At 34.5% G+C, this 14,615-nt stretch overlaps 1 protein-coding gene and 1 pseudogene across 1 annotated transcript; both read left to right on the top strand.

Annotated features, from left to right (window-relative positions):
• The first annotated feature begins 2,616 nt into the window (after nucleotides 1–2,616).
• On the top strand, nucleotides 2,617–10,680 carry LOC120181782 (UDP-N-acetylglucosamine transporter ROCK1-like). Its single transcript, XM_039186843.1, has 7 exons — nucleotides 2,617–2,896; nucleotides 3,514–3,562; nucleotides 3,637–3,863; nucleotides 4,174–4,372; nucleotides 4,463–4,606; nucleotides 9,828–9,902; nucleotides 10,343–10,680. Exons 1-7 carry the CDS (start codon nucleotides 2,769–2,771, stop codon nucleotides 10,502–10,504), a joined length of 984 nt encoding a protein of 327 aa, XP_039042774.1. The 5' UTR covers nucleotides 2,617–2,768; the 3' UTR covers nucleotides 10,505–10,680.
• Nucleotides 10,681–11,948: 1,268 nt separating this feature from the next.
• On the top strand, nucleotides 11,949–14,094 carry LOC120181781 (annotated as a pseudogene).
• Nucleotides 14,095–14,615: the final 521 nt, after the last annotated feature.

The following is a 14,615-nucleotide window of genomic DNA, read 5'->3' as shown; positions in this document are numbered from 1 at the left end:
TGAAACTCTCTCTGCGTTTCTTTTGCAATGGAAAAATGTGGCAATTAAATCTCCTTTCTGGTTTTTGGCATGGACTCGAACTTCAAGATTAAGAGCATTATATGGTAATCAAGCATTCCCATGCAAATATCCGTTCGTATTTTCAGAGAACAAGATATTACTATTTTAGTCTACATGCAAAGTTCGTCCACTCCTTTCACCAAAATTGTTTCTCTTCTAAAAATTAAGTTGACACATTGATAGGTTTGAACTTTAACACTAATAGATTTTGAGCCAAGTATTTCATTACTAATACGGTGATTCATATAACAATGCACACGTATTTTAATGTTAATATGACTAGGGATGGGCATGTGACCCGAACCTGGCCTGATTGGGTAGATTTTTTTTAAAAAATCTTTGGGTTGGATTGGGTCGAATCGAGTTTTTTTAAGGTTATGTTCAATCGGGTCAGGTTTATGATAAAAAAATATCTGACTCTACCTGAAAAAATATAATTTTATCTTATATATTTAGGGGGTGTTTGGTTCAAGGATTGTGGGAATCCCACATTCCCATGTTTGGTTGGCCGGGAATCTCATTCCTGGTAATGTTTTATTACCAATAATAGATTTTTTGACGTATATTACCGGGAATGTCATTATCTCCCTTCCCTTAGGTATTGTAACATTATCGGCGTTTTGGACTAAAATGCCCTTAAATTTTTATTTTTTTCAAAAATATCCTTCTTCTGTCATTGAATAATAAAAATTATACGAAGGTTAAATTACAAATTTATCCTTAAATTATTTTAGATTTACAAAAAAAAAGTCTATAATTAAAATTTTATTTGAAGTTCAGGGGTTACAAAAAATGTTACCCTTTCAATAAACATTTTTTATATTTTTAATTTTGTAAAAAAAATTATATAAATATTATGGATTTAATTTTTTAAAGAAAATATATAAATATTTTACAATTTGTAATATTATACGAATATATAATAAGGACAATTTGATCAAATATACATTCCAATAATATTTTATTCCTTTAACCAAACACGGTAATCTTACATTCCTACTAAACCAACCAAACACAAAATACAACATTCCCAGTAATCCTATTTCCTGGTAATATTTTAGTCCCACTGGTAATCTTACATTCCGTGAACCAAACGCACCCTTAGGGATAATTGCAAAATGCCCCTCTATATTTTTTTCTTTCAATTATATACTTATTTTTATTGAATAAAAATGATATTTTAAAAAATATATTATTTCATATTAGGTCGTGTCGGGCTTGAATTTTATCTCAAAAAAGTGGGTCGGGTTCGGGTCGAGTGGAAGATTTCTATTTTCGGGTTGGGCTCGGATTGGGTGAAAGGTGTATATTTTTAAGTCGGATTAAGACTTATAATTTTAGAGTCAGGTGGGCCGAAAATTTAACCCGACCAATGCACATCTTAAATATGACATAATATCTCATCTTAAAAATATCTAAAAATCTAATGTATTATAAAATAATATAAATTACATACAGTTACATTAATGAAATAACATTTTAATAATAAAGTATTTATATTAATTTATTATAAAACAATATAAAATAACATAGACAACTACGTTAATAAAATAATGATATATATTAACAATAAAGTATATGCAAGCTACTATATTATTATTATAAAAATAATAATCTAATTATTATTCCCATTAAAATTACAAATTAAACTTAAAACAGAAAGATTGACAGTTAATTTTATAAATTAATAAAACAATATGTATATCGATGATTATATTTATTATTATATGTAAGAGAATTCTTAGCAGCACAGTAAATTGTTTGTAATAATGATTTAGTGAATATATCCCATTAAAATCGAGAAGAACAGAAGAGATCTTTTCATCAAATTAACTTTAATATATTTAGTTTTAATTAATATTAAAACAACCCAAATTTAGCATCTAATTATTATTTTTGCTTAAAGATATTGAATATTAATTTAAAAATAAATTATCGAGTTCGATGTCAAGTTCTATACTTAGTTATTGTGCTATGTAAAAATTATAAATTTAATATACGTACCTTAATATGATAATTTTTTTCGATAATAATTTATTTATTTATAAATATCAAAACTTTAATTATATGCCTCGTTAAAAACCTCGCAAATTTAATTGGGGTAAAAGAGTATATACAGTCGGGAAGAACACCCGTTGTTACCAAACCACTGTACTCAAGCAGATTAAAGGTTACAATCACATCAGATGAACAAATTAATTTTAGTTTTTATATTTTTAAAATTTTTATTATGACTTCAATAATAGTTTTGAAATTCATTAAATTAAATAATATTATTCATCATTATATAATACGTGAGTTATAAATTTAATTTTTATTAATTAGATCAATTTAAATTGTCATGTTTCAGATTAGGACTAAAATTTCAAAACTAAAAATATATAGATTACAATTGATCAAATCAAAATGTAAAGATATAATGTACAATTTGTATATGATACAGGGACTAATTTCATGATTTGACCTAAAATCTTCAATCCGGTTAAAACCGAGGAACCCGAAAGAAAACAAAGTCGTTTACTTCAGCAGAGAGCCGAAGGCTCGAAAGAGTAACTCGAAACAAAAAAAAGGAAAAAGGTAGAGCCATTCTCCGATCTCATCTCAGTAATTCGGCAGCAAGACCATTGGATTAGCAAGGCGAGGACCGACCTTTGCGACGCTGAACGAGAAAAATCTCCCGTTGAGATTCTTCCTGAAGGACGCCACTAATGGCGGCAACGAAGCCCGAAGCTTCTGCTCCGATTCCAGGCCAAATGAGTCCACACATTTGGTTTTACTCCTTTGTGCTCATTATTCAATACGGCATGCAGCCTCTCATCTCCAAACGCCTCACCAGGTAACAAATATTTTCCTTCGAAATTCTAATATTTAATTATGTGCCGTGGATTGTAATCAATTACTTGCATGATTTTATATAATTTGATTTAATTTGTTGAGTGATTTTTCCTAGTTCTTTTTTTCTCTTCTTAAATTTATGCCATTAGTAGTTGGATATCCTCATCGGCATCAATTGCTTAATGTAATGCCACCATCTTTTAAAGTTTGCAATGCTAGGATGATGTAAGTTCAGTTTATGATGGTAAATATCCAAGCGCTTGTTCAGTGCACACATGCATTCTTCGTCTTTTCATTTTCCTAAAAGTATCTGCGTCAGTCACATATTTGGATATCTGTATAGAGATATGATCTTTTAAGAATCCTTCAAAGACAGAAATTCTGTAAACAGTCCAACATATCCGTGTCAAGCACATACATGTACCCGATTTTCAAACTCGAATTCGAGTAGCATAGCATGTATATGGATCATCAGTGACACCCAACTTCTTTGTTTGTATACCAGCTGGAGTACGTTTGAACAAAATTTCTTTCCAAGTTCTTTTAATTCATGATAATGATCTTCTCGTTTTTCTTTTCTTTCATGATAATGTTCTTCTTGTTTTTCTTTTCTTTCAGTCGGGAAGTAATTGTAACTTCATCAGTCTTGACATGTGAGATAGCCAAGGTACACCTACAAATAATATGTACTTTCGGTTATTTTAGCGTGTAGGTTTATGAGATCCCCTTTATGTTTACTAGGTTGTATTTGCTGTTATTCTCATGGCGAAAGAAGGCAGTTTAATGAAACTGGTGAAAGAATGGACTTTGATGGGTTCACTCGCTGCATCCGGTTTTCCTGCCACGATTTATGCACTTCAAAACATTTTGTTGCAGATATCTTATAGGAATCTCGATTCACTTACTTTATCGATGCTGAACCAGACAAAAATAATTTTCACTGCCTTATTTACATTTATCATACTAAGGTATCTTTCCTAAAACAGGTACTTTATCCATCATTTTTCTTCTTTAGTATTGTCAATTGGTTCGTTTTAAATATAGGAACTAGGTTGATGTTTGTATATTTCACTCACTGAAGCTCATCCATATGTTGGTCTCCTTTTTTGTTTCAAATGATTAATTTGGCTAGTATTTTTCTGGATTTGATTGTTCTGATGACTCTGCTTTCATTGCAAATATTTCAATAGGAAGCATTATTGTAATATTTTTATTTTAATAATGATATATGGGATATATGTGAGTTTATTTGGCTTAATTTGAGACATTTCTATGCAGGCAGAGGCAGTCAATTCAACAAATTGGGGCTCTGTTTTTGTTGATCATGGCAGCTGTTCTTCTAAGCATCGGTGAAGGTTCTAGCAAAGCTCCTAGCAGTGCTGATCCCGAGCAAATTCTATTTTACGGAATTATCCCTGTTTTAGTTGCTTCTGTACTTTCCGGTCTGGCTTCTGCATTATGTCAATGGGCTTCTCAGGTAAGAAGTAGCTTATTTTCTATTTTAAATCAACAAGTTATCTAGGCTTGCCTATCTTCTTTCATTTTCTTAATATTTTCTTTATTATAGGTCAAGAAGCACTCAGCATACTTGATGACCGTAGAAATGTCTTTTGTTGGAAGCTTGTGCTTACTGGCTAGTACCTCCAAGTCTCCAGATGGAGAAGCTATTAGACGTAATGGGTTTTTTCATGGTTGGACTCCACTAACTTTGGTAATTATCTTATTTTATTTAGAGAAAATTAGGGATGATCTTGGGTTTAGGAATATGGAAAGGAATAATGTAAGACTGGGTAGGGATCTTTACAAGTTAGACTTTTACCTTTTTGGTTGAGGTATATCTTATTGGGAAATAAACGAGAATGAGTAATTTTCCTATAACCAGATTAGTGAGAATGTGAAATAAAAGCGGAAAAAATAATACCCGAAATTGATAACGGAGTTCAGCCAATTATACCTACGTCTCCGAACTGCAGCAAATCTTTTACTAAGAGAGAAAATTTCCAAGTGTTTATAAAACACTCACTACTTACAAGAAAACTCTTTAGTATTAAGAGAAAGAAATGATTTGGGATGATTTTGAAGCTAAATGGGTAAGAGTATTTATAGTTGAAGCTAAATGGGTAAGGGTATTTATAGTTGAAGCTTAAGGACTAATCTTTGTAAATACCCTAAAATCCAATGACTAAAAATATTTTTTTCATGCCAAAAATTCAACAAAATTTAGCCCCCCAATTTTTTTGTCTTTTATTTTAAAATCTCCCACTTGAAGACCGATTTTAATCTGTCTTCACACATTGATCAATGCAGCAATATTTCTAGTCTTTTATTTTAGCATACCAACTGAAGTTGAACACAACTTCAGTTTGTCCGTAATCATCGTCTTTGTCAACATGTCTGCCGGATTTTGAGCTCCACTAATCTTTTCAAGTTTTAAAATCTCATCTTCCAGAAGAGACCGGATAGAATGATATCGCAATTATATGTGCTTCGTCCTGGAATGAAAAGACAGATTCTTTGCTAGATGGATAGCCCTTTGACTATCGCAATACAAGACATTGTTTTCTTGTTTCTTGCCTAACTCTTCCAAGAAACTTTGGAGCCAAACATCTCCTTATTGGCTTCCATAACAACGACGTATTCTACTTCAGTTGTGGAGAGAGCAACTATCTTCTGTAGTTGAGAAATCCAACTCACTGCAGTACCTCATAGAGTATAGACATACCCTGTAGTGCTTCTTCTGATATTAATATTTCCGGCTAAGTCAACATCTACATAGTCTGTCAGTATCGTATCTCCACCTTTGAAACAAAGTGTTTTGTTTGTAGTACCCCGCAGATATCTGAGGATCTATTTGACTGCTTCCCAGTGTACTTTGCCCGGAATATTCATGTGCCTGCTAACAGCTCCCACTGCTTGAGCAATATCTGGTCTGGTACAAACCATGACATACATCAGACTTCCAATTGCTGAGGCATACGGCACATTCACCATCTGTGCACGTTCTTTCTCCGTCTTTGGTAACTTTTCTTAGAAGAGTCTAAAATGAACACCTAAAAGTGTACTTACTGGTTTAGTATCTTGCATGTTAAACCTGAAAAGTACTTTGTTGATGTACTCAGCCTGTGATAACATCAAAGTCACTGACTTTGTGTCTCTCTTGATCCTCATCCCAAGAATCTGCTTTGCAACGCCCAGATCTTTCATTGCAAACTGCTTCGATAGTTTTTACTTTAAGTTTATAATCTTTTGCATATCTGAACCTGCAACGAGCTTGTCATCAACGTACAACAATAAAATAATGAAGTTATTGTCGAACTTTTTGATGTAGCAACAATGATCTGCTTGACATCTAGTAAAACCACTGCTACTCATGAAACTATCGAACTTCTTGTATCACTGTCTTGGAGCTTGTTTTAAACCATACAAGCTCTTCTTCAACCTGCATACCAAATTTTTCTTGTCTGCTTCTATGAAGCCTTCTGTCTGCTTCTATGAAGCCTTCTGGATGCCTCATATAGATTTCTTTCTCCAAATCACCTTGAAGGAAAGCTGTCTTCACATCTAACTGCTCAAGATGTAAATTCTCTGTAGCTATAATTTTCAACACCAATCTGATTGTAGATAGTTTTACGACTGGAGAGAAAATTTCATTGTAGTCAATACCTTCTTTTTGCTAAAAACCTTTGACAACCAATCTTGCTTTGTAGCGTTTGCTCCCATCGTGCTCTTCTTTAATCCTGTAAATCCACTTGTTATGGAGCGCTTTCTTGCCTGGTGGTAATTCAGCTAATTCCCACGTCTGATTTGACATAAGCGAGTCCATCTCATCTTTCATGGAAGACTCCCACTTGACTGAATCCTCCACCTGCATTGCTTCATCATAACACTCTGGTTCACCATTGTCAGTCAGCAACAAGTAGTGCAAAGAAGATGAATAACGCTGGGTTGGTTTAGGAATTCTAGAGGAGCGTCCCAGTTCTGGTGTGCCTGGTTCTTCTTGAACTGCTTCAGGACTGATATGAACATCATTTCCAGAAATATCCTCAAACTCAGTAAATTCCTTTGTTTCAGCTTCGATATTGGAGCTACTTGATTTTATAGTTGACCTGTCTTTGTACATCACATTCTTATTGAAAACGACATCTCTGTTTCTGATGATATTCCGATTTTAATAGTCCCAAAACCTGTAACCGAACTCATCACCACCATAACCAAGAAAGACACATTTGTTGGACTTGGCATCAAGTTTACTTCTTTTAGCAGAATTTATGTGTACATAAGAAATACAACCAAACACTTTTAAGTGTGAAAGGTTTATTTCTTTCTTGCTCCAAACTTCCTCTGGTATTCTATCATCCAAAGGAACTGAGGGCCCACGATTGATCAGGTAAGTTACAGTGTTGAGAGCTTCAGCCCATAACAATTTGGGGAATTCGGCATGTATCCTCATACTTCTGGCACGTTCATTTAGAGTTCTGTTCATGCGCTCTGCTACGTCATTCTGCTGCGATGTCATGGGAACTGTTGTCGCTATCTTGATCCCATCGTTTGCGCAGAAATCTTTGAATCTATTGTTTATGTACTCTCCTCCATTGTCTGACCTCAACCGCTTGACTTTCAAACCAGTCTCATTTCCACCATGGCCTTCAATTTTCTGAATGTATCAAAGACTTCTATTTTTTTCTTCAGAAAATAAACCACACCTTCCTTGTAGAATCATCGATAAAGGTGACATAATATAGTGAGCCCGCAAGAGATGAAACTGGAGATGGTCCCCATACATCAGTATAAACCAACTCTAACTTTTCTGCCTTGGGTGTCTTGCCAATCTTTGCAAAACATACTTTTTTTTGTTTTCCAAAGATGCAATCCTCACATAGTCCGACATCTACATCTTTAGATCCGACAGCTTCCCTTTTGACATAAATGTCTTCATCCCTTTCTCGCTCATATGGCCAAGCCTTTGGTGCCATATGTTTGATTTTCCATCAGCATTTGCTACTGCAATGATATTCTCTAAATTTGAGGTTACATAGAGAGTACCAGTCTTCTTACCACGAGCAATGACGAGTGCTCCTTCCAGGTGGTCTGGTTTGGCAACTTTAATCAGATGTCTCATTTTCCAACGATCTTCAAGGTTTCATCATCAGCTAGATGAACCTTCCCAAAATCACCACTGACATAGTTCTCCATGATTTCTTGGCATAGGGTGCAGTGGAAAGATGCCCCTGAATCCAAGATCCATGATTCAATCGGACTGTTGATGCTTAGAATCATGGCATCACCTGTCTCTTATGTCATGTTGGCAGATTCCTGTGCGACGGTATCTTTCTTCAGTGCTCGGCAATCTCTTTTAAATTGACCATTCTTGCCACAATTATAACAGGTAAAATCTTTCTTTCCCGTTCTTGATTTTTCACTTCTCGATTTCGATCTGCCACGATTTGAATTTCTTTATGAAGTTCTCCCTCTAGACTTCGTATGCAAGGCTGAGGAGCTTGATGCTTCACCCGATTCTCTCCGTCGAATTTCTTCACTCAATACCAGATTCCGAACATCGTCGAATTTTAATTTGATGTTTCCCGACGAGCTACTGACTGATGTAACAGTAGCATTCCAACTGTCTGGTAGAGATGATAAGAAAATTAAAGCTCGAACTTCATCATCGAATTCAATTTGCACGAAACTCAACTGGGTTGTGCTTGTGTTGAGTTCATTCAGATGTTGAGCCACTGATGCCCCTTCCGCCATCCGCAAATTGAATAATCGTCTCATCAAGTGAACTTTGTTTGAGGCCGATGACTTCTCATACATACTGGAGAAAGCCGCCATAAGACCCGCCGTAGTCTTTTCCTTTGCTATGTTGAAAGCAACATTGCGGGATAACGTCAATCGGATAACTCTAAGGGCTTGTATGTCGAGAAGAGCCCAGTCTTCATTCTTCATGCCCTCTGGTTGCTTTCCTGAGATGTTGATATAGATTTTTCTGGTACATAAAATCTTTAATCTGCATCTTCCAAAAGCCAAAGTCTGCACCATCGAACTTCTCAATTTTCACATTCACTTCGTCTGCAGCCATCGCTCCCACTCGAATCAGGCTTCTTTGGATCGTTTCTGACAATTTCTGCGAACCGCCATGTATTATAACACCTCCGTCGACAAACTCGTATCGCCGATAAAATTTTTACTATTCACGAAATTCACTATTCACGTAAATAGTAATAAATAGTAACCTCGCAAAAAATTGACAAAATTCACAACCAAAAGCTCTGATTACCAGTTGTTGGGAAATAAACGAGAACGAGTAATTTCCCTATAACCAGATTAGTGAGAATGCGAAATAAAAGCGGAAAAAATAATACCCGAAATTGATAACGGAGTTCAGTCAATTATACCTACATCTCCAGACTGCTGCAGATCTTTTACTAAGAGAGAAAATTTCCAGGTGTTTACAAAACACTCACTACTCACAAGAAAACTCTCTAGTATTGGGAGAAAGAAATGATTTGGGATGATTTTGAAGCTAAATGAGTAAGGGTATTTATAGTTGAAGCTTAAGGACTAATCTTTGTAAATACCCTAAAGTCCAATGATTAAAAATAATGTTCCCATGCCAAAAATTCAACAAAATTCAGCTCCCAACTTTTTTTTTCAAGCAGCGCATGTGCTGTTGAATTTTCAACACATCTCGTTTGCCCGTCGGAACCCTCAACAACCTGAAGGTTTTGTCTTCTCGTGGTGCCCATATGTGGTTTTAGTCCTGGGATTTTATCTCCCTAAAGAATGTCCTTAAGGGTCGGGAGACAAAATCCAGACTCTAAAACTGCACGTAGACATCCTCAACAATAAAAGTCATCGATACTTCTATGTTTTAACTTGCATGGTACATGCAAGCTGAAGTTTAAACAAGACTATTTTCATTGCCTTTTCAGATTCCGATTGTAACCAATGCTCTTGGTGGGATTCTTGTTGGCCTTATCACCAGCCTTGCAGGTGGTGTGACGAAGGTAAGCCTTACTACATCAAATTAATACAGTCAAAACTCAGGATGAGGCATTGAAGGGGACATTGATGATTAAATAGGTGCATGTTGATATGGGGGCTGTTTAATTGTTTGCATTTAAATCATCAAGTAAACAAAATACCGAGTTTCAAGACATCGACCTCCTTAATTTTACAAGTCCATGTATTGAAATCAAAGAGGGATGGTGGGTAATGTAGGCAAAGTGCCTTGAAATCTTTGAACATCTCCTCTGGGAGTGAGGGGGCACTGATGCAGAGATGAAACTTATCCACCTTCTATGAACAGAGATTTCAAAAGATCGTTTTCGTGAGATCTTTAAAAGTGAAAACCACTCTTCATTTTATTGTTTGAATTTAGTTTCCATGCCACATACTATTTTCTCAAGAACACTTATGCTGGTAATTTTGCCTCAAATGCGAGCAGGGGTTTGTCGTCGTTTCAGCACTTCTTGTAACGGCGATGCTGCAGTTCCTTTTCGAAGGAAAACCACCGACGACGTATAGTCTCCTGGCTCTTCCACTTGTTATCAGTAGCGTTTCGATATACCAGAAATATCCATACCGACTCAAAAATAAGGGAGCCTAATAACACCTGCAAGCAGGTAAGGAGATTTCTCAGAGTGGCCCCCATCATTATAGTTTCCATTCGTTTTTCTCATGTTTTAATGAAAGGGTTGACAGTCATTTTAAGATGCGTGCAAATGAAGAATACATATTATATGTGCTTAGAATTGTGAATATAAAGAAGCAAGGCTTTGGTGTTAGTCTGACATTTTGGAACAGTGCAAAATTGTATGAATTACCCCCGCAATCGAATTCGTTCCGATCAGGTTGACAATAACCGTTGGCGTAAATGCCATTGTCTTCAAAAATAACTTCATTGGAAGTTTTAGTAACTACTAGAGATGTAATATCTTTATCAATCGTTAAAAACAGCATCCTCGGCGCAACTTCGTCGGATATCTCTGACGGCGAATTCCGATCAAACAATTTGACACTGTAGAAGGCTTCCAAGAGACCCTTCTGCATCGGTGTTGTGTAAAACCAATTTTAACAGCCTCCGAGATTTCGAACGGGAAGAAACTATTAGAGAGAATTTACTCATATTATAACACCAGTTTCAGACAAGCAAGGTAAATTATCTATTTTAATGAAGGAGATGACCTAGACTATTACATTAATTATTTTTCTTAGGCTTAAGGGCCACTGTTACTTATGTTATAAACACAATTTATCATTTTCGTCCCTATTTTTTCCATCAATTTAGCTCTCGAAATTGTCTATAGTGTTCATTAGAAACCTCGAAGTCCATTGACTATTTTTTAATATCATAATTATGAGTCTTCTGTGTTTGTGGATTAAGGGATTATGTTAAATATTTATTAAACACACTACTTAGGATAAATTTTCAAAATTTTATTATTTATTTCAGTGAGATTAAGAGATTAGGTCAAATTTTTGAGATTTTTTCTAACCGTTGTATTTAGTAAATATTTTAATTATTTAATTATTTATTTTTTAATAAATATCACGTCATCATCAAGCCACGTCAATAATATTTGGTTGATCTGGAAATTACTAGTGTTGAAAAATGCATAAGATTTGGTTTTGTTAGTCAAAACGGATTTCGAGGGCTAAGATGAATATCATAAACAACTTCGAAAGTTAAATTGATATAAAAATGATATGGACGAAAATGATAAATTGGATTTACAATAAGACAACGATGACCTTTTGCCTTTTACGTATATTAATTATTTTTTATTTTAAAATCCATGTAAGAATTAAATTGTTTCTTTATGTTAATACTTTTCTAGTAAGCTGGGAAAGTATTTCTCATTAACCCTGTAATAAATTTTTAATTCTCATTTTAGATTTTTTTATAAAAGAAAACAGTATAACTGAACTCAAACTCAAAAGGGGCAAATTGAACGAAAGTAAAATGTAGGGGGATGGATAAAATAGGAAAGGAGAAAGCAGCGCAAAGATTTTGACTCTCGATAGTTGGTGGTTTCTCGTGCTTACTATATAAAAAGAGAGAAGAAATTGAAAAATGGCTACAGTGTCTCCTCTGGCGAAATACAAGCTGGTATTCTTAGGCGATCAATCCGTCGGCAAAACCAGCATTATCACCCGCTTCATGTACGATAAATTCGACACCGCTTATCAGGTCGATTTTTTCATTCTTTTTTTTCTTAAACAATTCGAGGTGGTTTTTCTGATTAAGGTTTTACCGTTTCTTAAATTCATCTGTTTCGCGCGTACTTTTGTTCTGTATTCGATTTATTGCATCTCCGTTAGATGATCGGGAGTATTAGTCACCGATCAAAATAGCCTTGTTGTTTATGTTGTTGATCTTGGCCAAAATGATTTTAGTTTTAAAAACACTTGATATTTAGGGTACAGGGAATTATGAATTTTGTATGATTAATTTATATTTTGAATCGATAGTTTGTAAGCATATTTTCCTTGAACAAGAAGAATTGTCTCATGATTTCTTGATATAAATCAATTGCAGGCCACAATAGGAATTGATTTTTTGTCAAAAACTATGTATCTTGAAGATCGGACGGTTCGATTGCTGCTTTGGTAATACGCTCTCTTCCTCCCACCCACTCTTTTCTGAACAATGTAGCCTTGGATAACTCTGGTTAGCGCTAATTTTAGTTTGCTTCGGTCCATTTTGATAAATGTTGAATGATTGTAAGCAAATTTGCTTTCATCTTATAACTTTTTAGATTTTAGTCACCAAATTAGCTCCAAATAGAGCTGTACATATTTGTTATCACCTGTCAGCGATGAATGTTTGAAGTAGTGGACAACTTTTGGAAATAGGAACTAGTTCATTTCTGTTGTTTACTTCATTCTCTTTAAAAATAACTTTTGGTTTTCATGGTACATATACTTTTCAATTTTCCAATTATCTTGTCTGTGTTTGAGCTTTATGTTATGATTCCGCAGGGATACTGCAGGGCAGGAAAGATTTAGGGGGTCTTATTCCAAGTTATATCAGAGATTCTTCTGTTGCAGTAATTGCCTATGATGTAGCTAGTGAGTATCAGCCAACCCAAGTACTTTATATCACACATATATAATTATTATGTTTTATTAATCGAACACTCCCTTGATAACCATTGTCATTAGTTTGACGTACGCGTTAACCTTACATGTGCATCCCTTATTTGGTTTATCTATTTGCAGATAGACAATAATTTATGAATACTTCAAAGTGGGTTGAAGAGGTACGAACAGAACGAGGCAGCGATATCATTACTGTCCTCGTTGGGAATAAAACCGATCTCGTTGATAAAAGGTTAGTGATGAGTAGGAAATGCAGTTGAACTCTTTAGATTGGGTTTCCATATTACTGGAGTTTACTGATCGTATTTGCCTGCCCTTATTTGACTAAACAGGCAGGTTTCTATAGAGGAAGGAGATAGCAATGCTAAAGAATTTGAAGTCATGTTCATAGAAACCAGTGCAAAAGCAGGATTCAATATCAAGGTGAAAAATACAAATATGTGTGTATATATATATATGGGTTAGGATCCACTTACAAAATATAAAAGACTGTTAGTTTTACTCTGATTTAGGATCATTGGATGAACGAAAATAGACTCGTTGGATTAGTGAAACTATACGGTTGAGATTGTTTCCTTATTTTTCTTTTCATTGAATATCTTTCACATTTCTTATTGTTAATATCAGTTGTCTATTTTCACTAATCTAGTGATCCTAAATTAGTATAAAATATTTTTATTTTACACTGTATAATTGGATCCTATTCCCCCTCTATGTATATAACAATTGTATCCAAATACATATCCAATACTTATCCTCACTCGTTGTAGGATTACATGTATGTGTTGTTGATCTACTTGTACATTAACATGCTTGACCTAGTATATCATGGTCTCTGTGTGTGTGTGTGTGTGTTTGATATAAATGTAGAGGTTATGGTAGTGCTTACCTTTTTCTCGGTTTGTTAACTTGTAGTTTGAAGACTGAATAATGTTAAATTGCAGCCTCTGTTCCGCAAGATAGCTACTGCGTTACCTGGAATGTGAACTCTTTCTTCAACAAAAGAGGAATACATGGTTGATGTAAACTTGAAATCCAGTGGGAATTCATCTCAAAATCCAGACCAACAAGGAGGGGGCTGTCCTTTTTAAAGAAGATAATGTATTTACTACCAGCTTAGCACTTAGGTAAGTTTCATTTCACCAAAATAAACTCTTTATATTTCATTTACACAAAGAAAGTTATAGTTTACTTGCATAATATAATTTTAAAATTGGCTTAATAAAAAAACAAATGTCTAAATTATACCTCTATATACGATTTGGTACCTAAAGAATTTTTCGCTAAAAATATATTCCTAAAGTTTTCAACGTTACACTTTTAGGTGTCTAGATCGTAACAGTTAAATTTTGTTGTTATATGACACGTGTCACACATATAAAATTTCAAAAATTATTTTTATTTAAAAAATATATTATAATTAAAAAAAATGAAAAATACCATATTTTATATTTGTTGTCGTTGGTCGGCCCCATCTACCGTGAAACTACGCAGATTATCGTAAATAATGCCGTGAAGGGTCATTGGATTTTTAGTTTTTCATTTAAGTTTTCTGGTGATTTTGATGCCTACAGCTGTTCATACGTTACATGTTCGTCGCCATTGTGTTTCAAACA

This window comes from Hibiscus syriacus, unplaced genomic scaffold (assembly GCF_006381635.1).
Source record: "Hibiscus syriacus cultivar Baekdansim isolate YM2019G1 unplaced genomic scaffold, ASM638163v2 tig00112530_pilon, whole genome shotgun sequence".
Classification (NCBI taxonomy): domain Eukaryota; kingdom Viridiplantae; phylum Streptophyta; class Magnoliopsida; order Malvales; family Malvaceae; genus Hibiscus; species Hibiscus syriacus.
This window is presented reverse-complemented; position numbering and strand designations above follow the sequence as displayed.